Genomic DNA, 25,107 nt, shown 5'->3' with positions numbered 1-25,107 from the left:
CCCAGATCTTACACCCGCAGGCACAGGTAACTTCCACACAAACAGGTTACCCCGTCGCCTCCCTTAGAGAGGGTCTGTGTCAGACAAGCAAAGCAAGAGCGTGGGAGAGAGGTGGCCTGTGACAGAGGAGGCTGGGAGAGGTCATTGGGGCCGTTTGGCCCCTAAACACAGGAAGAGAGGTAGGCCTGGAGGCGTGTGAGGGAGACATGGTCTGTAAGGACATATGAAGAGGTGAGAGGCGATACAGACAGCAAGGGACAAACCGTGTCCTGGCGCTGGGAGATCAATGTCGTGGCAACCTTTTCACTGAAGGAGAAACAGAGGGTCGAGGAGCTGACGGGGCTCACTGCAACCACACAGCTCAGTATGAGATACCGGAAGCCAGGTCTGATGGCAGGAGCGTGATCTCACAGGTACCCTAATCCTTACTTTAGATAACTCATAGTGTGCAGGTGACCATCCCTGGAATGCCTGGGGGGACCTGGGATAGATGTCTCAATCAGACATATTAACATTTCTGCACTGAAACCTACTGCCCTTTAGGAAGTCAGTGCTGCGCTGTGGATCATCTAAATCCAGGGTCTGCCGAGATGGCTCAGTAGTTAAGAGCATTTGCTGCTCTCGCAGAGGACCCAGGCTTACATTTTAACCTCATATTTAAATGGCAACTGCCAGCTAACTCTCAGAGTTCAGAGACTTCTATGGTCCCTCTAAAGGCTTTGAGGACACATAGCATAGAGATTATGGAAGTAGAGGGTATTAAAGCAAGCAAGACACACACACACACACACACCATACACAGATTCACATCCTGGTTTTATTCAGCTTATGCCAAGAACAGCCTAGGGGCTGGACCACACTGGTACACCCTTCCAGCTATGGTGAGTGTGAGCTACAGTGCCCTGGGGCAAGGAAGCAATAGGACCTGAGAGTCAGGATGCATGGCCCAGTTAGAAAGCACACAAGGGAGGCCACCGGCTAGGTAGACAGTCTGTGGATGGGGCTGGGGAGATAGTCCAGTTGAGAAAGAATCTGCTGTGTAAGCATGAAGTCTTGACTTTATAGCCTGGTACCCACTGAGGAGGCAGAGACAGGCAGGTCCCTGTAGTTCGTTACCCAGACAACATGGCAGGACTAGGGAACCTCAGAGGACAAGGTTGACCTTTGGCCTCCACATGCGCATATGCACGGATATGTACCTGCAAACACACATGCAACCAAAGCACTCACACATAGAAAATAAATAAGAAAATCTAAAAAAAGCATTTTGTTGTTGTTTGGTTTTTAGTTTGTTTTTTAAAGAGTTTTACTGCTAGGCTGTGTCCTCAGCCTCCCCAAGAGGCCACAGAGCAAGTACTGTGTGGCCAGGATTTGGGATTCTCAGTCAAGAAAACAACAAAAACTCTTGTTCTCGTACCGGACAGGATCTCAAATTCAAAGTCTCCTAGCACAAAGAGGGGCCTTGAGCAGAAGGCTGCGTGAGATGAAGAAGGCAGGGAGCCTGGGGAAGGCATCAAAGGAAGCCGAAGGGTTGCAGCAGGAAGGAGGAGGGAGGCTCGGTAGTGTGAGGGAGAGTGTCCCCGGAAGAGGACAGAGCCAGGGCAGAGCTGCAGCAAGGACTGTGCTGGCCACGGCTGGAGCTGAATACAGAAAGTAGAAAGGGGCTTTATGGGCAGAGGGAGGTAGATAGGCAGCAGATCACTTCAGGGAGGAAAGGCCTTTTGGGGACTCTGCCGCTTATTACAGACGAAAGAGGAATTGTTAGGGGGGCCTAAACCAAGACGCTCTCAGGATTTGCAATGTGTTATGGATTTGAAATGATTGTTGGGGGTTCCCTATCAAGTTTGGGGAATGAGGCTGAGCTGTAGGTTCATTTTTATTTATTTATTTATTTATTCGTTATTATTGTTGTTGTGTTGTGAATGCCATCGTATGAGTGTCGAATCAGAGGGTAGCTACGGGCAATAGATTCTCATCTTCAACCATGGATTCCAGAGATCGAAACTCAGGCATCAGGCTTATGGGGCAAATGCTTCTTGCTTCTAAGTGAGGAGCCACACTGTGACCGCAGAACTGTAGGGAGGTGGCCTGAGAGCCTCCCACACTAGCATTTCCAAGTTGACATTAATATCAGCGTAGTGTATTTGTTGGCCGCTCGGCCTTGGAGTTTTGGGTTTATTATTTGTGTATTGAGCTCCTCATAAAGGCCAAAACAAACAGACGCTTCCTGCAGCGGACCCTCCCTGTGGCCTGGGTATTCCCTCCTGAGACACAGAGGTGGCAGCAGCAGTCGCTTTGCTGCAGGTGAGTCAGTCCATGCTGGTCTCAGACCTGGCATCTCAGGGAGCTTCACTCTCAGGGAAAAGAACTTGGTCAGCAGACACAGGCTTCAAATTGTGGGGAATTCTCCTTGCAAATTGTGACTTATCTATTCATCCATTTACCTACCTAGCTAGCAGTGCTGGGGATTTAAGCAGGACCCATCCATGTTAGGCAACCACACTTTCATTTTAAAGACCTTTTCTTACTAATGATAGACGGCAAATGAAATAACAGGACTAACACGTAGTTGACAAAAATCAAGACAAAGGATGATGGTGATATTAAAAGAGGATTTCTTTTTTTGTTTTTTGTTTTTTGTTTTTTTTTTTAAGTAATAGAAGTGAAAAGAAGAAAGGAGAAGTCATGTCCAGCCTGCAAGGGTCCAGTCACATCCACATCCGCAAGCATCACGAGGGTCAGGCTGCACAGGCCAGAGTCGGCTAAGCAGCTGAACTTATGTCGCCCTCTAGTGGCCAAATCCATTTCTGCACCCGCCCCTTGGTTAGGCACAAGGGCTCGGTTTGCCACAGGCCTCCCAGGAATTGCTGCTTTGACTTTTTCTCCGCGTCGTCTCCACGTTTCCCTTGGCCTCTAATCCTCAGCCTGCACCTTAGCAAGATCTTCTCCGTTAGATTTTGATGACCAGCTGTATCAAATCGGAAATTTAACATAGTCACGTGTTCGATAATCACGAGTTCGCAGTTTGGTTCTGTGCCAGTTACCTGAGCCTATCGTTGGAAGGCAGCTCTACCCGAGTCGAGCATAATGGATCTCAGAGAGGTAAAGTGACTGATCCAAGACACACCAGTTGATGTTTTCCTGGACTTAGACTTTGATAGCCTTACTCCGAGTCGCAATCCTCTCCATTCGCATGGCGGCTGCCGCCGCTGAAGGAGGAGCATAGTCGGTGACTCTGAAATACAGACGGGTGTAAGAGAGGGGTTAAACTTTGCTGTCATCCCAAACGTCCCGTGAGTGAGATGAGCTTGAGTGGCAGGCAGTTAAGTGGAGAAGGTCGTGTGGCCTCCGTCCAGCTGGATGACATGGTGAGGGCCGAGTCACACGGGTGCACAGCGCTCTAGAGTGCTTTACAGACAGCTGTCAACAGAGGCTGGGCCACCGGCTGGAGGCTGGAGAGAAGGCGCCTTGCTGGAAACCAGGCTCGGACCCAGCCCCTAAGGAGTCTTTTACATTCTCCAGCACACTGGAGAGGCCAACAGCCTCTGGCAGACAGAATGACAGAGGAATTTCTCAACTATGAACATCCCAGTGACCCCAGAGCTGATCACTGAGAACTACATTTTTAATATAGTGGTGGCCCCTAAGGTTCCTGTCTTTTGGTTTTAGAAACACTGCCAGAGGAAGTATAAATTTATATAATCACTTTAAAAAAACTATTGATGTCTGTCTCATGACCCACTCCTAGGTAGGTACCCAAGAGAAATGGTCAAAGATATTAACCAAAATACACCTAGTAAGAATGCTGTAGCTGTTTTATTCCTCACAGCACCCATCCGGAATCAACTCAATGCCCAACAGCAAGGCGGAAGATAAAGTTGAGAGTAAGCATTTCAGAAAATAGAGCAAAAGCAATGAGATAGACAAACAAACAAACAAATAAACAAATAAGTAGGTTGTTCCTGGCTAGTTTTGTTTTTTTGCCAACTTGACCCAAGTTAAGAATTACTTGGGAAGAACTTCAGCTGCGTCTCCCTCACCTTGGCTGTCGGCAAATCCATGGGGTAGTCTTAGTCGGTGCTCTGTTGCTGTGAGGAAATGCCATGACCACAGCAACTCTTATAACAGAAAACATTTAACTGGAGCTTGTTTGCATTCAGAGGTTTAGTCCATGGTTGTCATGGCAGGAAGCATGGCAGAACACAGGCAGACATGGTGCTAAGTAAGAAGTGGCTGAGAGTTCTGCAACCAGACCGGCAGGCAGCAGGAAGAAAGTGAGACACTGGGCTTGGCTTGAGCATTTGGAATTCCAAAGCCCACCCCTAGTGACACTCTTCCTCCAACAAGGTCACACCTACTCCAGCAAGGCCAGGGCTCCCAATCACTGAGTAGCAACACTCCCTAATGAACAAGCCTTCAAAACTATGAGCCTCTGGGGGCCATTCCTATTCAAACCACCATTAAACATCTCATTAAACAAAACAAAAGCAGAAGTAACCGAGAGGCTGAAAAAAAATTAAAGATTTTTAAAACAAAGAATTAATTCTTCAAAAGGATAAAATTGGCACACCTTTAGCTAGTCTAAAAGAAAAAAAATCATCTAAATCAGATATGAGGAAAGCAAGATGGCAATGAACTTTAGAGAAACACAAAGGAGCATTTAAGGTTTTTATGAATTGCAGTCAATAAATTTGATAACCTAGAAGAGATGGACAAATCCCTGGACACATATTTCACACCAAGATTCTGACATTAACCTCGTTTGCCAATTCGACTGGATCTAGAACCAACTCAGAGACAAGGTCCTGGGTTCACTTGGCAGGGGTTTTCATGATCAGATTATTTGCAGTGGGAAGACTCCCTCTAAATATGGGTGGAACCTTTGGGCGGCAGGCTGGATAACAGGAATTCTAAGGAGAAAGCTTTGCTTTGTCCTCCAGCACCTTTACAACTGACGTGGGACAGTGCCACTCCCAGGCCACGGGACAGTGCCATTCTCAGCCCACAGGACAGTGCCACTCCCAGCCCACGGGACAGTGCCACTCCCAGGCCATGGGACAGTGCCACACTCCTAGGCCACGGGACAGTGCCACACTCCTAGCCCACGGGACAGTGCCACTCCCAGGCCATGGGACAGTGCCACTCCCAGCCCACAGGACAGTGCCACTCCCAGCCCACGGGACAGTGCCACTCCCAGCCCACGGGACAGTGCCACTCCCAGCCCACGGGACAGTGCCACTCCCAGGCCACGGGACAGTGCCACTCCCAGCCCACGGGACAGTGCCACTTCCAGCCCACGGGACAGTGCCACTCCCAGGCCACGGGACAGTGCCACTCATAGGCCACAGGACAGTGCCACACTCCCAGCCCACAGGACAGTGCCACTCCCAGGCCATGGGACAGTGCCACTCCCAGCCCACGGGACAGTGCCACTCTCCCACGGGACAGTGCCACTCCCAGCCCCCGGGACAGTGCCACTCCCAGCCCATGGGACAGTGCCACTCCCAGGCCATGGGACAGTGCCACTTCCAGCCCATGGGATATTGCCACTCCCAGGCCACGGGACAGTGCCACACTCCCAGCCCATGGGACAGTGCCACTCCAGCCCATGGGACAGTGCTGCTCCCAGCCCACGGAACAGTGCCACACTCCCAGCCCACGGGACAGTGCCACTCCCAGCCCACAGGACATTACTGCTCTCAGTCCACGGGACTGTGCCGCTCCATGCAAAGTGAGTCTTTTCTACTCGGTTAAACCTTTTGGGAAAGATTCACTCGTCGGGTGTCCATTTCTAAAGTGGCACAGACAGAATTCCATTTCTGACTCCCAAGATAGTCTTTCCCCACCAAGTCTCTTTGTACATTGAATGGATAAAGATGATAATTGACCTGTGATGTTTATTTGGTGGAGACATTCATTATATAAAACAGTTTAGGGCTGGTGAAATGGGCCAGCAGGTGGAACACTTGCCTTGAAAACATAAGGGCCAGAGCGTGGATCCCCTGCACCTACATTAATGCCAGGATATCAGGCTGCCCACCTGGGGTCCTAGTGCTCAGGGAGAGGATGCGGGGGATCCATGAAGCAAAGCAGCTAGCTAGACTAGCCAAATCAAGAAGCTCTAGGTTCCAGAGAGAGGCTCTTTCTCAACATCTGAGGTAGAAAGCTCACAGATATGGAAGCATATACCCACCCATGCACCACCCACACATGTACAAACCAAACCAAAACCCAATTAGTTCCCGGATACTGCATTATTATAATTTGAAGTTTCCATCTAATGGGTCAAGAAATAAAATGTGAGCCTTTCTGGTCTACATTTCACCAAGTCACACAGTTTAAGTTCCTGTTGCAAACACCAAGTCTGCCTTCAATGTCGCTTACTTATTCATTATAAAGCATTCCCTTTCCCTAAGGTCCTGCCTTCCTGGGGGACTTTGATACACTCAAGTCTGGTGTGGGGGGTCCTTCTGTTTATGTGTTGCTTTTATTGGTTAGTGAATAAAGAACTGATTTGAGCCTATGGCAGGGAAGAACAGAACTAGGCAGGGAAAGGTAAACTGAATGCTGGGAGAAAGAAAGGCGGAGTCAGGGAGATGCCATGGTGCCGCCCACCAGAGTCAGACATGCAAAACTTTGCCAGTAAGCCACTGTCATGTGGCGATACACAGATCAGTAGAAATGGGTTTAATTAATATGTAAGAGTTAGCCAGTAAGAAACTAATGGGCCAAGCAGTGATTTAAATAATACAGTTTCTGTGTGATTATTTGGGGGCAGAGAGCCGGGAACCAGCAAGCAGCCTCCCACTACACAAGTATGCATACCAGCCAAATGCAAAGTCTTCTTGGCAAACAGGAAATGGACTGGAGAGAAGACATGGTCCATTGCCCTTCTTTCAACATCATGAGCTGGTTGCCTGTCTAGGGACGGAGCCTGTCTCTGTGAGACCTGACAGAACAGAATAGATCTCCACAGGGGACAAAGGTGACCCAGGGGACATGCACATTGGTGTCATGGAAGGAATTTACATTCAACTGAAGTCAGAAGTGGGACTTCTGTTTCCAGCTCCGCAAATTCCATTTCCAGTCTGCAGGGAACCAAAGCAAAAGTCCTTCATGGGCTGCTTTCTGGCAGGGCTGAGAGTAGAAGCACTGTGCATTGCAGATGATCAAGATCAGCCTCAGCTGCTCCTGGTTCCATCACAGCTCTGCTCAGGGAGGATGGTGGCCAGGGTCCCGCAGTTAGCACGGGCTGTGGAGCACAGTGAAGGGAGGAACCCTGAGCCTGCCGAAGCCAGCTAGATCAGCAGACTCTACAGCTGGACTGCCTGGCTGAGCATCCTGCCCCAGGGCCATAGAGTGCCCAAAGGCAAGTTACTCAGTGTCCCTGCATCTCCGTTTCTTCATCTGTGAAATGAGGCTAACAATAGCACTCATCTTGTGAGATGCAGGCAGGCGGCAAGGATTGAATGAGTTATCACCGCTATGCTTGAAAGGGCTCTTACTAAAGGCTCGGTCTGTGACAGCAGCACTTGTCAGCTGAGGCCAGGACTATCATCTTGGTTTGCACTCTGTCCCTACTAGCTGTGCAGCTCGGGGCCAGTCAATCCAAACTTCTCTGAACTCCACCGCGTTGTTTCTGAACTGTGAACAGTATCCCTTTGTTGTGGAGTAGACCCGAGAACTTGAGCTAGCATTCTTTAAGACACCTGGAAGGCTTTCCCATGTTCCTCCTCTTCTATAACAGACTCCTACAGAGAACCTTAGTAAACCAACTCAACACAAGGAGCAGGAAGGCAACAGGTGCAGGTGGGGATCCTTAGCAGCACCATGTGCCTGAGGGCTGGAGTGGCCCCAAGAGCCCAGGACTTTTGGTGCAATTTGGCAGATGCAGTCGTTCCCAGGTTCGGCAGAATTCGGGCACTTTCTGAGTCTTCTAAGCCTGAGTCAGTTGAAGCCTGCATGATCTCCTAGGACTTTCTGAGTCAGTTGAAGCCTGAATGATCTCCTAGGACTCAGAAACCAGAACTGAACATAAAAGCCAGTGCTGGCTGTACTGGGCACTTTCTCTGGAGATGGCCATTTGGTCCACAATGACAGAGCTGGGGCAGTGGAGGGTCTCTCATTCTGCCATCTTGATCCCCCAACCTCTAAGAAAAAGGGGCTTGCTTAAGTCCAGTCTCCTGGCACCTCACTGAGCCCTGTGTACGATCAGCAGTGCATTAAGGCATGAGGCAGGAGGATAACTATCAACACTTGTTTCCCAGAGTCCTCAGCGACAGCTGCTACTTCTAGGTATGGAGCCAAATCAGAACTGGCCCCACACACATCACAGGCTCCATCCTCCCCTGACTCCTTTACAAATAACTCCTTCCAGTTTTGGTCTTAGTAAATTGGAGACATTCCATCTCAGCTTAAACCTAACTCTCATCTCAACTACAGTTGCTACTTCCAGGTGTGGAGCCAAATCAGAATTGGCCCCACCTACATCACAGACTCCGACATTCCATGACCCCCCCCCCTTGTAAATACTCCCTCCAGTTTGGGTCTTAGTAAATTGGATAAATCCTGTCTCAGCTTAAACCTAACTCTCATCCACGTTAACCCTACGACTGAGCAGCTTTAGAGAGTGATCTTAACCATGCTCATTCTAAATATACATCACCCATCTTCAATGAACTCTCAACACTATCATACCCTTGTGGGATTTATGTTACCCATCTAAAATGACATTCACACCTGTCCTCTCCACTGTGCCCTGGAGGGAGTGGACTATGGGCCATCTATCTTTTCTCCTCCCGAGGTCCCAATGACAAACTGAAGTTTGATTCTGCCCAAGTTTCCTCTGGGGAAACTGATGAGTTTCTTCAGCTTAATTACAGAGATGATAAGGGTGTGGGTGACCGTCAAAGCAGCCACTGGAAAATTTTGCCCAGCATTGATGACTTCCCCATAGCTGCAGACAGGGAACTCTCCTCACCTCTTCCTAGCCTGCATTCTCGAGCCCCTCCTCAAAACCGCATGCTTTTAGGGAAGACTTGTCGAGAAGCATGGCTGGATTCTCAGGTGAAGGTCTCATGACCCTCTCCACTGCCTCCTCTGCAGGAATGTCAACAAGCTGGGATTCCTTTGCAGAGAGAGAGAGAGAGAGAGAGAGAGAGAGAGAGAGAGAGAGAATTGTTGGGTGTGGTGGCACACATTTAATCCCAGCACTTGGGAGGCAGAGGCAGGGAGATCTCCAAGTTCAAGGACAGCCTGTTCTACTACAGAGTAAGTTCCAGGACAGCCAAAGATACACAGAGAAATCATATTCTCAAAACCCCAAAAACTTAAAAATAAAAAAAAATGAGTTTAAAATAAAACCACATAAAGATGGAAACCACACAGAGAATCTGGATATTGTATGTTATTGTGTTGTCTTTGAATTGCATGGCTGCTGAGGAAGGAACAACAGCTGCTAAGACATTTGATTATAAATGCTGCTGGATTAACCCAACATACATATTTTGAAAATGTCTTGACTTCAAATTTTAAGTCAAAAGATATGTTAAGATATGTTACTTTGGAGAAGAGGTTTTGCTTTTTTGTTGTTGTTGTTGTTTTGTTTTGTTTTGTTTTTTTTTTTTTTTTGAGCCAGTCCTGGAACTAGCTCTTGTAGACCAGGCTGGTCTCAAACTCACAGAAATCCACCTGCCTCTGCCTCCCGAGTGCTGGAATTAAAGGCGTGCACCACCACCTTTGGTTTTGCTTTTGTTTCCACAGGAAATGAGGGGCTGTAGATTCATTCTGGGTTAAGAAAAATCAGGTTTGATCAAGGAAGACCTCCTTGAAGAATCTCCAATAGGAGCAGATGGTCCAGATGATCCAACATTTCAGACGGCCTCTGTTGGAGTTTCCTTTGAGTTCTACATCCAGAACAGTTTCAAGCCTGCTGGCTGAGATGATCAAGCCTCATAGAATATTCCAGTCAGTACTTGATCATAATTCTAAATCTTCTTTAGGTCCCCATAAGATTACCAGCACCCCCAATCAGCAGGAAGTAGCCTAGAAAACTATACCCACATTCCCAAAAAATGGATTATGAATATTTGCCTTTGTTTAGAATGTTGGTTACAAGTTGTTATGGATAACGGTCAGGAAAAAAGCTAAACAAAGGAGATTTGATTCAGAGTTCTTGTTTTGGAAAAAAGGGGGGGGTGTGCTGTGGGACAATGCTCTTGTACACTGTCACTTGTATTGTTTTAATAAAACGTTGATTGGCCAATAGCCAGGCAGGAAGTATAGGCAAGGTGACCAGGCAGGAAGTAGAGGCTGAGCAATGAGAACAGAATTCTGGGAAGGGAAAAGATACAGTCTGCAGTCATCACCCAGACACAGAAGTTGCAGATGTGAATGCCTTAATGATAAAAGGTTCCAAGCCACATGGCTAACACAGATAAGAATTATGGGTTAATGTCAGATGTAAGAGTTAATAAGAAGCCTGAGCTAATAGGCCAACCATTTTATAATTAATGTCAACCTCTGTGTATTTCTTTGGTACTGAACAGCTGCAGGACCAGGCGGGACAGAAATCTCAGGCAACAGGCACTGATCTTTCCTTTCTCCACATCCCAGCAGCATTTAGCATGCCTGACTCCCCTAGCCTGACGGAATCTATCAAGCAGTAACTTGGGTCCCCTCCCAGCTCTGATGGTGCCTTCAATTCTTGCAGAGGAGGAAACGATCCCGTATGGTATAGAGCCACAGAGCAGCAGTTGCAAGCCTTTGCTACCCACAGACACATGGAGGTGTTGATCTTAACCCCATTCAAAGAGGCTGCTGTGGATACACTTGACCCCTCACCCCCTTCCTGTCACAAGCAGGCAAAGCAAGCAGAGAAAGGGAGGAGGTGCCTGAGTTGTTACAAGTTTTACAGTCTCCCTGAAATGTGTGCAAGGAGGACTATGGTTTATAGCCACTTCCCACTCATCTCCTCTCACTCCCAAGTACCCAGTTTTACCATCTAAACTGTGGAAAGAAATACAACTTTATGTTTACTCACTAGCAGGAGTCAGGAATGCAGAAATGAAAAAAATTGTCCCTAAAGTTTTTAGTCTTGGACCATAGGTGAACCTTGTAAATTTATGGCAAACAATAGGCCCGCTTCCTTGTTTTAGCGTTGAAAACATAACAAGCCAGTAAACACTCATCTCATCTCAAGTCTTGTCATGGGGCAGATTTATCATCCATACGACAATAAGTACACATTACACTTTGCGTCTTGAGGCACCAAGTTCAGTCTGACTGCACACACCAGAGGAAAGGTGACATTTATGAACTGTAATGGCTTATTACCAGCATGACCATACATATCCAACTCGGCCTCCACTGCTCAGCGGACATAATCTTGTTAGGACTGAAATGGGGCCCTAAGGGATTCATTTCTACACGCTGCAATGCATGTGGAGAGTTGAGGTACAATTATGCCTCCGTCATTTAAACAGATTTATAGATGCATGAACATCTTGCGTGTGTAATTAACTTCCAGTTAGGATCATTTAAGAACAAAAAATAACTTCCAAAGTCTGTAAGTGAACCGTTTATGCTCTTATAAAACTACAAAACTTAATTTCCAAAAAAAAAATTTTCAAAGAAAGTAGTTCTCAACCTGAAAAGGCGGACTTATTTACCACGGATGCAGCCCTGGGCTCTACCCTCATATGCTGGGTGCATGGGATCAGGAGAAAACCTGAATTTGCAGTTGTATTCACGAACTGGGGCAATTCTGATGTGAGAAGTACATGCTTGGGAAATCTTGGTCTAGAAAGAAATATTAAACTGCAATGTGAACATCTATGATATCCCTACTGTATTAGCGATGCATCTCCTAGAATTAACTACTTGACAAACTTCTATTTGGGTGTTAGAGTTTGGATATGAAGCGTCCTTCCTGATAGCATGTGTGTTTCAGCCCTTAGTCCCCAGCTAATGACACTGGTGAGTGAGGTTGTGGAACCCTTATGGCAAGAAAATGTGAAGAGGTAGGCCACTGGAGGTGGGTCTCTGGGGCTTTTAGTCTGGCTCACTGAGTGTCAACTCTCTGCACACTGCTTGCCACTGCAATGAAACCGGCCACTTCACACTTCTGTTTCCCACCATCATGGACAGGAGTGGGTCCCGTTACCATGCCTTCTCTACCATGACATGAACTATTTTATGAACTGTGAGTCAAAATAAACCTGCCCTTCAGCAAGGTGTTTCTTTTGGGTATGTTGTCACAAGGACCAGGAAGCAACCAATATTGGGTATGGTGATATGTGCTGTATTGTTTTAAACAGGTATTTTATGGGTATGAGTGTTTTGCCTGTATGTATTTATGTGCACCACATGAAAGCCTAGTGCCTGGCAGAGGCCAGAAGAGAGCACCAGATCTTCTGAAACTGGAGTTCAGAGACAGTCATGAGCCCCAAAGTGGGTGCTGGGAACTGAGCCTGGACCCTCTGCAAGAACAGCCAGTGCTCTTAACTGCTACGCTATCTCTGGTCCTGATGCTGGTGTACACATACACTGGTGAGGCTATCGCTGGAACACAGTGAATTTTAAGGTCTAACTGGCTATACAGTGAGACCTTACCTCAACAAAACAAAAACACGGTCCTGGACTACATGTCTATGTTTAATATTCTTTGCTATCACAGTGTAAGATTTTCATGACCTTGGAAGTATAATTGTATTAGGTCCTGATGCTCTACTGGAACTAAAAAAAATGATAGGGCAGACAGTCAAAACAAAAGGTTTGTTGTCAAGGCTATAGTTGTCTATCCTAACTTCAACATATGCCATTAACACTGACTAGCTCCTAGTGAAATCAAAAAATCTAATTTCAGTTACAGCCACAGTTTAGCAATGTGTTGACTAGCTGAATGTCCCCCAAGGCACAAAACTATTAACTCCTCTACTTATATGTAAGTAGCCATAAGCCCAAGGTGATACTGCTTGGCTTCCCTTTGTATTTAGACTCAACTATTTTGATTTTAAAAGATGGGGTGCTTTAGCATTTGATGAGTGTAAGATTCCCATTGTGGAAAAACCAAACAAACCAAGAATATAATGGGAAGGAAACAAAAACTGCAAAGTCAGAGAATTAGAAAGGATTTGCCACAGTTAATATTAAGTCTGGTATAAAGTAACCGAATAGCTAAATAAAATGGGAGGAGAGACGAGGGTATGCTATTTAAGTTTCTAAAGCTTCCACGTGACTCGCCCTGGAAAGAGGCAGCACAGGACACCTTAGAAGAGAAGTGTTCATCTAGCCAGGCATGGTGGTGCACACCTTTAATTCCCTTAAATTCCCCTTCTCCCAGCTACTCAGGGTCAGCCGAACTCCTCTACCCCTGCATGGGATATGAGTCTCGGTCCCAGTGTGATGGTTCCTGCCAATAAACCTCATGTGATTACAGCAAGGACAGTTTCTTGTGAGTACTGGGGGGTCGTGTTATCCCGAGACTTGAGTGAGAGTCTCCCAACTCCGGGGGTCTTTCAATAGTAATAAAAGTACTGTACATCTCATTAAAGTTTGGTTATCAGTTTAAAATTTTTATTTGGATACAGCAGGAATCCAGTTAATATCTGTTATACATAGGAAAAGCATTAACCACAAACTATTTTCCCCAAATCAGGAAGTCAGCTTCAAAGGGTACCTGGTATACCCACAGACATGCACTGATCCTAGCTCTAGTCAAGTCTGGGAATTTCAACTCCAACTTAAAGGAATCACAGGAAGTCACCGTGCATGTCCCAAAGCCTTTATGAACCTAACACTGAAGTCACCTGGAAAGATTCCTGGCTAATAAGGAACCAACTGCTTATCTGAAAGAACAATTCATTCTAAAAATAATCTGGTTATCTGCTCCCTCGATCCTTCCACGTTAGGTAAATGTATGCAATGCAGTCATTCCACAATGCCTGGCATACCTGCAGCCTGCTATTTCTCCACACTGTCTGACAGGTACCGTCACTGCTAATAATATCTACTGTAAAACATTTGACACCATACTAGAAACACTGGCCAACTAGCAGGACATTTATGTAGAGGCCGGCCAGTTTCAAGATTACCTTGTGTGGCACAGCAGGGCATCTTCTGAAACCAGGACGCCCTGCAGCTGCGCAGGAGAGCGGCTTCCACTCAGTTTTCCTTCCAAAGCCCACAGATCAGGTGCATGAAGACACCCAGACAAATTTAACAAATAAAGATTGTAACTGTCTCTACCTTGTGATTCCAGAACTGGACAAAACCTAACCCCATAAAAGAGTAAGTGTTCTGATGAACTCAGACGAGAAGGCTGATGGCAACAGAGACAAACAACAAATAGTTAATCTTGTTAATAGTTAAACTTGTAAGTGGGAGACAGAACACAGGAAAACAAGGAGTTGACACCCATCCCTTCTGTGACGATTAAGGCAGAGGGAAGGAACTGTTTGGGGAACTACCTCTGTTCTGATTTCTCTCAAGTTTAGACTGAAGGACTTGGTTTCTTTCGGATGACACTGACTTCAGCACAGGTTAACTCCTTTGTTCAGTGGATCCAATACAGAGGCCTGAAAACAAAGAGCTGCTGTTCTGTTTAGTACTCTACACTCAATGGTGAGCCATCTACCTATTAAACCACATAGCAACCCTACAGTTACCCACTCACCTGGTTATTAATACACCTTCTTGCCTACAGATATTTAAGGCTTTCAAAAGCAGCCCTTCGTTTATCAGTGACCTATATACTAGCATTCACACATGCACTGAAATCTCTCTATTGGTTAGGAGCATTAGGAAGTTAACACCGCCCACATCTTTCCCAAAGTCAGGTTATGTATAGTTGTCGGCACAGCTCAAGTTCCCAGTGGCCAACAGTTAGCTTGTGCCTACACAGAGAGAAGGACCCGTCTAAACACCAAAGCGTACATCAACAGGGACAGAGCCAAGAAAGATAATCACATATCCATGAAGCAGAGTGCTGTTATTTAAATCATAAGACAGGATATATCTTCTGGCTAGCATTAGAGTAAATCAACATAATCTACTTTAAATTTTTCCAAGTATCCTAGAAACCTAAATAGCAAGGGAAAATAAAGATTAGGCCTGATTTTAAAATATAAAATGTAGGTGCAGAAGAGGTGACTCAAAATTGAAAGTGCTCTCTGCTCTTCCGGAGGACCTGGGTTCAGTTCTTAGCACCCATGCTGGGAGGCTCACAACTGCCCTTAACTCCAGCTCCAGGGGATCTGACACCTCTGGCTTCTGAGGGCTCCCACACACACCTCTGTATAACTACACACAGACACACACACACAAGCAAAAATAATAAAAAGAAATGTTTAAATAACATACATGAAATGCACCAAAATATAGGGATAAATGGTTATTTACATTTAGTTCAGCCTCCTGCCTCAGCCTCCTAAGTGCTGAGGTTACGGGAATATATGCCCTGACTATTCGAATGTAAGGCCCCCTCACACAGGAATAATCAGGCTACCTTTTGACAGAAATGACTTGCCTTTTCTTCTATTCAAATCAGTGTTTTCTTTAAACATTATTTCTGCACAGCATGAAAGAGAAATCTCAACAAGAAAGAAATCTACCAGTGACTCACCTCCAAAAGGATAAAACAGTATGAAAAAATAAAATTTACCATTTATTTTTGTTACACAGATAATTCAATGTGACCCACACCATCTCAGTCCACAGTAACACATGCTGTGAAACTGGGTCACGAGTCCAGCTCAGGGTCGAGTTTCTCCACTTTGATGACGATGTCTGGGTCGAGGGCAGCGGCATCCTGCTGCTCCTCTGTGTCCGACTCCGACAGCACTTCCCCCTTGACCTTCACGGGCCTCCCCCCGGCCTCGTCGTCGTCATCATCGTCTGAAGAATCGTCGAGCTCCCACTCATCATCGATGTCCATCTCAAACACCCGCACATGTCGGAGGTTTGAGCTTAACTAATAGAAACAAGGCCAGATAAACACTGCTTAAATGAACACGTAACAAATACATTATGTGTAGGAATTAAAATCGGAAACTTAAATCAAAGGACGGCTTTATGGGAGTTACATTCCTAATCATTTTCTGTAATGTCACTCAACTCAGCTTTCACCTTATGTAAAATGACCTCTACATAAAACAATTCATAAGATTAGCAAAATCCAGAGATTTTTACCTATTTAGTAAGCTTTCTTAGAACAAGAAATGAACAGTCAAGGCTGCTACATGCGTATAGCTAATAGAAACTATGTCTCATAAAATGACAGAGACAGGGCCTTGTATACCATTCATCTAACGAAGGCTCTGCAGAGACGAGGTCGGACCCCGAGTTGCCTGCAGTACTTACCACACAGGACACTTTCCGGAGGCCATTCCCAGCAACATACTGTGCCTTCATGCTTTCCAGCAGCCTCCAGTGCTTCTCCAAGTGCAGGGTGCGTGTGGGGATAATGCTGCCCTGCTCATCTAGCCTACAGAAACAACGAGTCAAAGGGACTGTCACTCTCAACAGAATTCTAGCAGCACCACAAAACAGCCGTGATAAGGGAGGCTGTAAAAACACTGCAATGCCAAACATACAGAATAGCACGCCAGTTAAGGTTTGATTTTCTTTCAGAGAGAGAAAATAAATGCATTTTAAAATTTGAGAGAATCTAGTTACTTAACAGTCAGACTCAACTAAACCCACCTCTTAGAATAGGTCATATACTCTTAAAATGAATAATGAAGTCCTAATTCTGGAAAACACCAAGTACAAATCTAAACAGAATTTCACTATAAACTACAGCTAACAATGCCCTTGGAAATGGAACAAAGCCACCCCATTCTCAGGAATTCCTCTTCATTAACTGTTAAACCAAAAGAACAGGAAAGTTAGTAAAGTTTGCACACACCCCCACACACACACACAAAACATGAGCCGAGCTTATCCGAAACAAAAGGATCACAAGTTACTGAGAAACAGAGTGAGTTCAAGACCAGCCTGGGCAATTTGGTGAGACTGCCAAAAATAAAAAGAGGGGTGTGGCGCAAACCTTTAATGCCATCACACACAAGGCAGAGCCCTATGAGATCAAGGCCAGCTTGGGCTACATAGTGAGTTCCAGGCTAGCCAAAGGTACACTTTGAGACTTTTGTCAGCTCTCAAAAAATTTTTTTTTAAAAAAGGTTGGAATATGGAATATAGTAGCGTGGTAGAGAACTTTCTTAGCATATGGAAAACCTAGGGCTCAATTTCCAGTACAACAACACAGAAAATCACAGACAAAAAATATAAAGTAGTATTTCCATTCAGCTGCCTCAACAGTTATGCCTACCAAATAAAAATCTATTAATTGGCATGCCTAAACAAGAAGAATCTTATATATATATATATATATATATATATATATATATATATATATATATATATATATATCAAAATATAGTTGCTAAGCATGGTAGTGTACACCTTTAAACCCCGAGTCAGGTGTGTCTTTATGAGTTCAAGATCAGCCTGGTCTACATATCAAGACTTTGTCTCAAAACAAAATGAAAAACCTAAGCAAACAAATAAAAACACAACACCAGTTAATTGCTAACTAGAATGGGGATATACACCAGTAGTTCCAGCACTGGGAGGCCAGCTAAGGTAAGGCTGTCCAGAAGAGGCAAGGGAGGGTGGGGCAGGACAAGTTAACAGTTCCTTGTCCTATGAGGCTGACGCTCTCCTACGAGTCGGTTAGTTACCTTGTCGAGTAAGTCCCAGTGAACTGATACTCTTCGGAATCTTCACTGTTATACACTAAGGACAACGGCAACTGAACCAAGATCCTGTCTCTTCCTTCACGTCCCAGGGAGTCTTTAAGGATGAGTGTTACAGTGTCATCATCATAAAACTGGGCGTCTAGACAACTGTAAGTGCTAGGAGAGAACGCTCTGTTAAAGCAAAATGATCACAGCTGCTAAGAAAACGTTGCATGGGTCACTTCTTGCTGACACTGAGGTCAAAAACATAACTTAAGACATTGACATTCTCTATAAGACAATGAAATTATCTCGTTCATTTTTATTAAAAATTTCTAAATTACCTTCTGTACTATTTTTCCCAATATAACTAAGTCTTAAAAATAGGTAATCATGAGAAAAGAAAAAAAAATCTGTGAAGTTAGCTCACAGTTACACCTAACATCAATGGCCATGCCTTATGTCTACTAAGATTTCATGAGTGGCACTCATGTTATATTCTAAATGTAAAAATAAGATTTCACACTTGAAAAACAGACCTATCTCCAAAGTATCACTAAAAATTCTGGAAAAGGAAAACCGAGTAAAAAGACCAGCCAGTGGTCAGAGTGGTCTTCCCCCATAAAGCATTAGGGCTGGCTTGGATGTTACTGTGCTTCTGAACCCTAGGAAAATCAAGAGATGAACATTCATTCTGTTGCTGCTTCAGGGCAGTAACAAAGACTTCACTCTCACTGAACATCTGCTTCCTGAACCACATCACTTCTTGGCTTAGAAGAACTGCAGAAAGCACAGCACAGAAGGGCACACAAATTCCTGTGGGGTTGTAAAGTTCTCATCAGGTCTAAGTAAATTAGCCTTATGTATATATTATAAGGAGCCCTATCTTCTGCAGGAGAGAACACTTGCCCTTACCATGGCTGAGTGTGACGCCCTCCTACCCAATAACTAGAGTACACAGAAACCCCCACCCCAGGACCTGTGCTTGTCATCTAAACCAGCGTCAAAACTTACCTTCTTCTGACTTTTTCAGTTGTGGAATATGTGAAGCTCCCAAAGTTAATACCAATTAGTCCATTACTTACAGATCTTGGGGAAAGAAAGGGAATAAAGAAGAATTTATGGAACAAACTGAATAGTCAGAAACCTAAACACTTGAAAGAATGCAGTTGGCAGATGGAAAAGTCTACACTTTTGCTACAGAATGCTGCTATTGAGCACTGGGGAGGCAGAGGCAGGTGGATCTCTTGATTTGTAGACCAATTTGGTCAACATCAGTGTGTTGTTACAGGACAGCCAAAGCTACACAGTAAGACTCTATCTCAAAACAAACACCATCAACAAAAAGTAGTTAGATGCTTAACTAAGGGTGTCTGGAGAGGACAAACTGTTTCTCTACGGCTATCTCAGCCTGAAAACTTCCCTTTAAAACCGAAATCTAGCACCATTTAAGGTGCTGGTGGAGCTGTGAACTTGAGCTCTCTTCAGAATTCAAAGTGAGTTTCTGTGGACACAGCTTCCCATTTACTGACAGACATCACTGGCCCCAGATGAAAGGCTTTCCATAATGTACCCAGAAATATGGCTGCAAATGTCAAAAAGTTCTTCTGATAGAACCCTGATTCTATTGTCAGATTGTTTTTCTGATCCTAAAAAAGAGTCACCATACAGGGGCTGGAGAGATGGCTCAGAGGTTAAGAGTACTGACTGCTCTTCCAGAGGTCCTGAGTTCAATTCCCAGCAACCACATGGTGGTCCACAACCATCTGTAATGAGATCTGGTGCCTTCTTCGGGCGTGCAGGCATACATGGAGGCAGAATATTGTATACATAATAAATAAATCTTTAAAAAAAAAAAAGAGTCACCATACAATATCATTATAATCTAGAAGGGCTCATCAACCTTAAGGATGTGAAAACCACAACTGAGAACAGTTAAGAGACAAATGAAAGTCATAAGGAACTTCACTAGAACACGATAGGCTAAAGAGATGGCTCGGCAGTTAAGAGTGCTTATTGCTCTTCCAGAGGAGCCAACCCCATATGGGTCAGTTTAAAACTGCCCGTAACTCCAGTTTCAGGAGATCCAAAGCCCTCTTCTGGCTTCTGTAAACACACACACAAGGAGGGGGACTAACAAATAAATATTTTTAGAATCAAAAACAATGGCAGAAAAGCTGTGTGTTAACTGTTAAAATATAATAAAATCTTGCCAGGCGGTGGTGGCACTTGCCTTTAATCCCAGCACTCGGGAGGCAGAGGCAGGAGGATCTCTGTGAATTTGAAGCCAGCCTGGTCTACAGAGTGAGTTCCAGGACAGGCTCCAAAGCTGCACAGAGAAACTCTGTCTCAAAAAACAAACAAACAAACAAACAAAAAACAAAAAAGCAAAACAACAATAAATAATAATAATGATGATAAAATCTTATCTCTACAATTTCAAACTTCAGATCCATACTTACTGGGAAATATCAGTATGTCTCCTTAAGATGCACATTTTATAAACCGAATCTTCTAAAATAGTAAAAAGAAGATAATGTAGATTTGAAGTTTTATTATTCCACCTACGGAACAAAATTTAATGTCAGGATATGGTATCAAGCTGCCTAAGGTTAAAACACAATTATATTTCTCAGACAGGATGGGAAGAGACTTACAGAAATGGGAATTTTAGCAATCTACGAGCAGAGTCCATACTAAAACAACAAGAAAACAAAATGAGAAAAATGTAGAATCATTGCTAAATGTACAGCACACAATAGGTAAAGAGAATTACCTCCTAGCATCTCTATATAATGGAATGCAAATTGCTTGATTCATCGATCTTCCGATTACATCCTATATAGAGTAAAATTTAAAAACAAATTATCAAGGGTGGGGATGCAGTTATTGGTAAAAATGTCTAGCCAGAATGCTCAAATGCTGGGTTTGACCCCCACCCCACTCCCAATATAAAGCAAAAAGGGAAAAGGAAAAAGACATAATTAGTGCAATTACATACGGAGATACTCTACAGAAAATGTGAACATCACTATTAAAGTTTGGTTTTTAAAAATCCCTATCATCAAACCTTAGTGTGAGAAACCTCAATGACAGGTGGGAAGGAAGAAAGAACTTAAAAGGAGCTGGCAATGATGCACAGGCGAATGAAAGCCTACCTCTCACTAGTTTCTCAACATCCACCACTCAGCAGTGAAAACAAGACACGCAAGCTCTGAAACTAAAACTTAAAAAAAAAATACTAAGCCGCTTTCTGGAAACAAATTCCTAAAGATGCCAACACTTTCACTAATCCAATTTTAAAATTCATGTAAGGAGTTAGCAAGATGGACCATAAGAAACTGCCCATTTTAACAATGAAAATATATTATGGTCATTTACATAAGCGGGCCAGACACTGCACTTTTCTCACTCCCACATAAAGACATGCATTTCTTTCAGACTTACTGCTGGCTTTTGCAAACACTGATCAATAATGTTCTCCATCCGCCTTTTCACAAAATGCAATGATTTTCGAGGATAATAAGGAAACAGCAAAGGACTTTCTGGATTCAAACAAAAACAGAAACAAAACCCAAAACAAGCTATAGTAAAGCACTAATTAGGAGAAAACAGAACCAGCCCAGTGTATCTCATGGTGGACTTTTTATCCCTTATATATATATACCTCATTAAGAACCATCACAGCACCTGCATCCCATCACCCCTCACTACTAAACCAGCTACTTCTCTCCTCATCCACGTCCACCTGCATTTCTGCTGGTCTAATAAGGAAGGAGCACAGCTCACTCTGCTCTGTGGTGACAAGGGGCAGCTGGTGTTCTCTTGGAGAGAATGGTATTAAAACAGAAACATGAAATAAGAAACTACTCTACACAAATATATTTTTTTTAACTTTTTTTTAAAAGACTACTTTATCAGTAGAAAGTGATATATGGCTCGGTGGTGGTGGTGCACACTTTTAATCCCTGCACTCAGGAGGCAGAGTCAGACAGATCTCTGAGTTTGAGGTCAGCCTGGTCTACAAAGAGAGCTCCAGAACAGCCAAGGCTGATACACAGAACACTGTGTCTCAAAAAACAAAATAAAACCAAAGTGATACGCAATAGCATTTTCTCCTTCCTGCTCTGCAAAATTGTTTGGTTTTGTTATTTATTTTTAATTATATCCACATGTATGGGTCTGCATATGTGAGTGCCAGTGTCTGCATCATCAGATTCCCCTAGAGCTTGAGTTATAGGCCATTGTGAGCTCCTGCTGTGGGTGCTGGGAGCCAAACTGGGGTCCTCTGCAAGAGGATAGTGGTTCTTAACTGCTGAACTCTGCCCTGTGAGATTCTTTTTCTGTTGTTAATGTTGCTTACAATAACTATATGAAGTAATTTACAAATTAAACAAAACAGGGTTAGCAGGCTCTGACAATTGCATGGAATAAAAATGACTTCCTAGAGCTATAAATAGAGTCTGACTCTGAAGACCCATTCTTCTGCGGCTCTGTAGGCATCCCTACACACAGCACCTTACACTCTTACTATGCCGGTAAATGTATTTTAAACATTAGTCTGTTAAGCCCCCAACAGAAAATGATATGAGAAAAAGGCTGCAATCGCTGTCTCCCACCCCTAGAACAATTCCACAAAGGTTTCTGCCTTACCGAGGCCACTACGGAAGGGCACCTTGATCAGAAGCTGTATTTTCAACTCTATCTGCCAACCCCGGTGGAGGGAAATGGGGTGGAGGTCGAGTTTAATCACCGGTGGCCAATGACATCATCACTCACATCTATGTAATGAAATCTGTTAAGGAGATCCATGTGCTAGGGCTTTGCAGAGACTCCGGGCTGGCGAGCACCGAGTGCTGGGAGGATGTAGACTCCTGGCCTCTCCTCACTCCTACTCCATACACCTCCTGCTTAGTTACTCCTGAGCTGCATTTTTTTTTTTTAAAGTAAGCAAGCTAGGAAACCTGAGCATTTCCACACTGAAGATAGGAAGACATGGACACTCCCTGTAGCCTGCTAGGCAACCTGGGGACTGACTTTTGTGGGGCAGCCTGGTAAGAATACTAAGCTCTGAATCCTACAGACTTTGACACTCACTTGAGGTTTGTAGTGTCATACTGAAGCAAGCATCAGAACCCTCGGTGATATCATGTAAAGAGAAAACACGTCAGTTGGTGTCATAGAGTTTTCTACCCATCATGAGAGTATAACAACCTATTTGTTGTTTCGCTGTCTCTCCAAACAAACACAACAGACATGAAAACTAGCCCTAGGAAGTCAGGAACATTCATCAGGTCTCCACTCCATTAGCAACTGTGCACTAAGGACCTGGCCTTAGGTGACTGTCAGCAAGCTCGTGAGGTACCTTTCAGGTGACTGCTGCCTTGGAGGAAGTCATACCACTGGTTTCCTTCCGTGTTAGGGGGTGACACGAGGTCGTCATCTTCATCCTTCAAGTACTGTAAGTAAAGTTGACCACTGACTTTCAGTAAAGAATGGAGCTACCCAAATCGCTTGTTTCCTATTAAGTACTTTGCTGTGCTTGACTACCAAATCCTCTGGAAGTCTATTGTTAAAAAGCAAGAGGAAGCCAGGAGGTGGTGGCGCATGCCTTTAAGCCCAGCACTCGGGAGGCAAGGGCAGGGGGATCTCTGAGTTGGAGGGCCAGCCTGGTCTACTGATGGAGTTTCAGGACAGTCAGAGCTATACAGAAAAGCCCTATCTTGAGGGGGAAAAAAAGTAAGAGGAGAAAAGTCTGCTAAATGCCAAGCAAACAAACTGCAAATGATTAGAAAGATCAGAATGAAGTCAGCGTAGAGATCACAACTGAGTCAAGTGTGTGCTTCATTTCCACGAGCCTATTTTAAGCTGTTATGAATTAGGTGCCAACAATCACTGTACTCTAGAGTGTAGCCACAGACCCCTGGGAGTTCTCAAGCCACAAGGGATCCAACAGATCGACAGCAGCTTGGTACCAACCCCAAGACCACATGCCCTTTTCATTGCCCTAGCATTTGTTCTCACTGTGGTGGGGAATGTGGCTGGTATCTACACCAAGAATCAGGACAGTTGCCCAGCTCAAAAAGGCACTCACTACAGCACCCCGTCCCCACATATTCGTACTTCTAAAAGTATTGATTTTATTAAATCTCAACCCAAGTACAGATCTTTAATATTCTGTGTGACAGAACTGGAAAGAGGGCACACAACGCTTCTGCTGCACATGAAAGTCACCCTACCGAGAGGCACTTGCGGAGCTCTTTCGGTTTAAAGTCAGACAAAACACTTTTTAAGACACAGAATTGCATCTTTACTTAAGAAAGTGGCTGGAGGAAAAACTATTCATCTTGGGTATGAGGAAGATACCTTCTGGAAAATAAAGTAAGCTGATCTCTCTGAGCCAAACAACCAGAAGGCATTCCATGTCAATACAACATTTAAACTCCCAGCTGGGTGCGATGGCACAGACATAAGCCCAGCAAGAAAACTGTGGGCTCACAGCAAGACGAGAATTCTTCATAAGATCTTGTCTCAATAAAGAGGCAAACTTTTAAGCAAGAATTAAAAGTTAAGAACATGCACCTGCCACTGCTATGTGTGACAGTTTCACAGTACTAAAGAGTTCTCTGACCAGGCTAGTGAGCGATGAAATGCCACTTTGGGAGGCTTACTGACTGTAAGATGATGTCAGCACCTCTGAGATCCATGACCTCACAGAACCAAGATTTGCAAAAGTACTAAGACATGATTTTATAAAGCCACACATGGATAAAAGAGTATTCCCCATTAAAGAAGATGAACAGATTCAGTGATCAAGCAATGGACAGTTCACTAAGAGAATCTCAGATTCCACACAAAAACTAACCTCTGAGAATCCACCATTTATTGCATTTGGTGTTATTGTATCAAAAGACACAGACAAAGCTGTTACACTGCTGTCCCTCCCGAGAACAGGCGGGCAGGAGTCCAGAGATCCTTGAACTACATTAACCAAATCAGCACATCCAGCAGAGATTGGACACAGAAGTGAACAGGGAACCTAAACTGTTTTCTACTGGCTAGGCAGAGATGAGACTTGCTAATACATAAGCAATGTCAAGCCTCTAAAAATTTCCATTAAAATATTAATGACACATGGGTTATTTTTAATTAATAAATGAATAAATAATTTCTACACTAACAATATCATCCACATGTGGCAGTTAACACTTGACTTAAAAGTGCTTGGGGTCCTCAATAATTGTTCAGAATATAAAAGGGTTCTGAGTCAAATATTTTAGTATTATTTATCTTTGGTCATTTTACTAAAAAGGCAGACCTGCGGGCAGTGGTGGCGCATGCCTTTAATCCCAGCACTCAGGAGGCAGAG

At 44.4% G+C, this 25,107-nt stretch overlaps 1 protein-coding gene across 2 annotated transcripts in view; it reads right to left on the bottom strand.

Annotated features, from left to right (window-relative positions):
* Positions 1–15,651: 15,651 nt before the first annotated feature.
* Positions 15,652–25,107, bottom strand: part of Anapc4 (anaphase promoting complex subunit 4) — a 30,314-nt gene continuing 20,858 nt past the window's right edge. Inside the window, exons 20-28 of one of the 2 annotated variants that reach the window (XM_057771737.1) lie at positions 23,104–23,197; positions 21,186–21,283; positions 20,515–20,576; positions 20,396–20,434; positions 20,201–20,302; positions 18,753–18,827; positions 17,742–17,930; positions 16,360–16,483; positions 15,652–15,970 (exon numbers count right to left, since the gene is read on the bottom strand). In XM_057771737.1, the coding sequence (XP_057627720.1) occupies positions 15,740–15,970; positions 16,360–16,483; positions 17,742–17,930; positions 18,753–18,827; positions 20,201–20,302; positions 20,396–20,434; positions 20,515–20,576; positions 21,186–21,283; positions 23,104–23,197 (1,014 nt within the window). In that variant the 3' untranslated portion in view covers positions 15,652–15,739. The remainder of the gene's footprint in view (positions 15,971–16,359; positions 16,484–17,741; positions 17,931–18,752; positions 18,828–20,200; positions 20,303–20,395; positions 20,435–20,514; positions 20,577–21,185; positions 21,284–23,103; positions 23,198–25,107) is intronic. The other variant, XM_057771739.1, reaches the window with a different exon arrangement.

This window comes from Chionomys nivalis, chromosome 6, assembly GCF_950005125.1.
Source record: "Chionomys nivalis chromosome 6, mChiNiv1.1, whole genome shotgun sequence".
NCBI lineage: Eukaryota > Metazoa > Chordata > Mammalia > Rodentia > Cricetidae > Chionomys > Chionomys nivalis.
The sequence above is the reverse complement of the archived record's forward strand: the minus strand, read 5'-3'. Positions and strand labels throughout refer to the sequence as shown.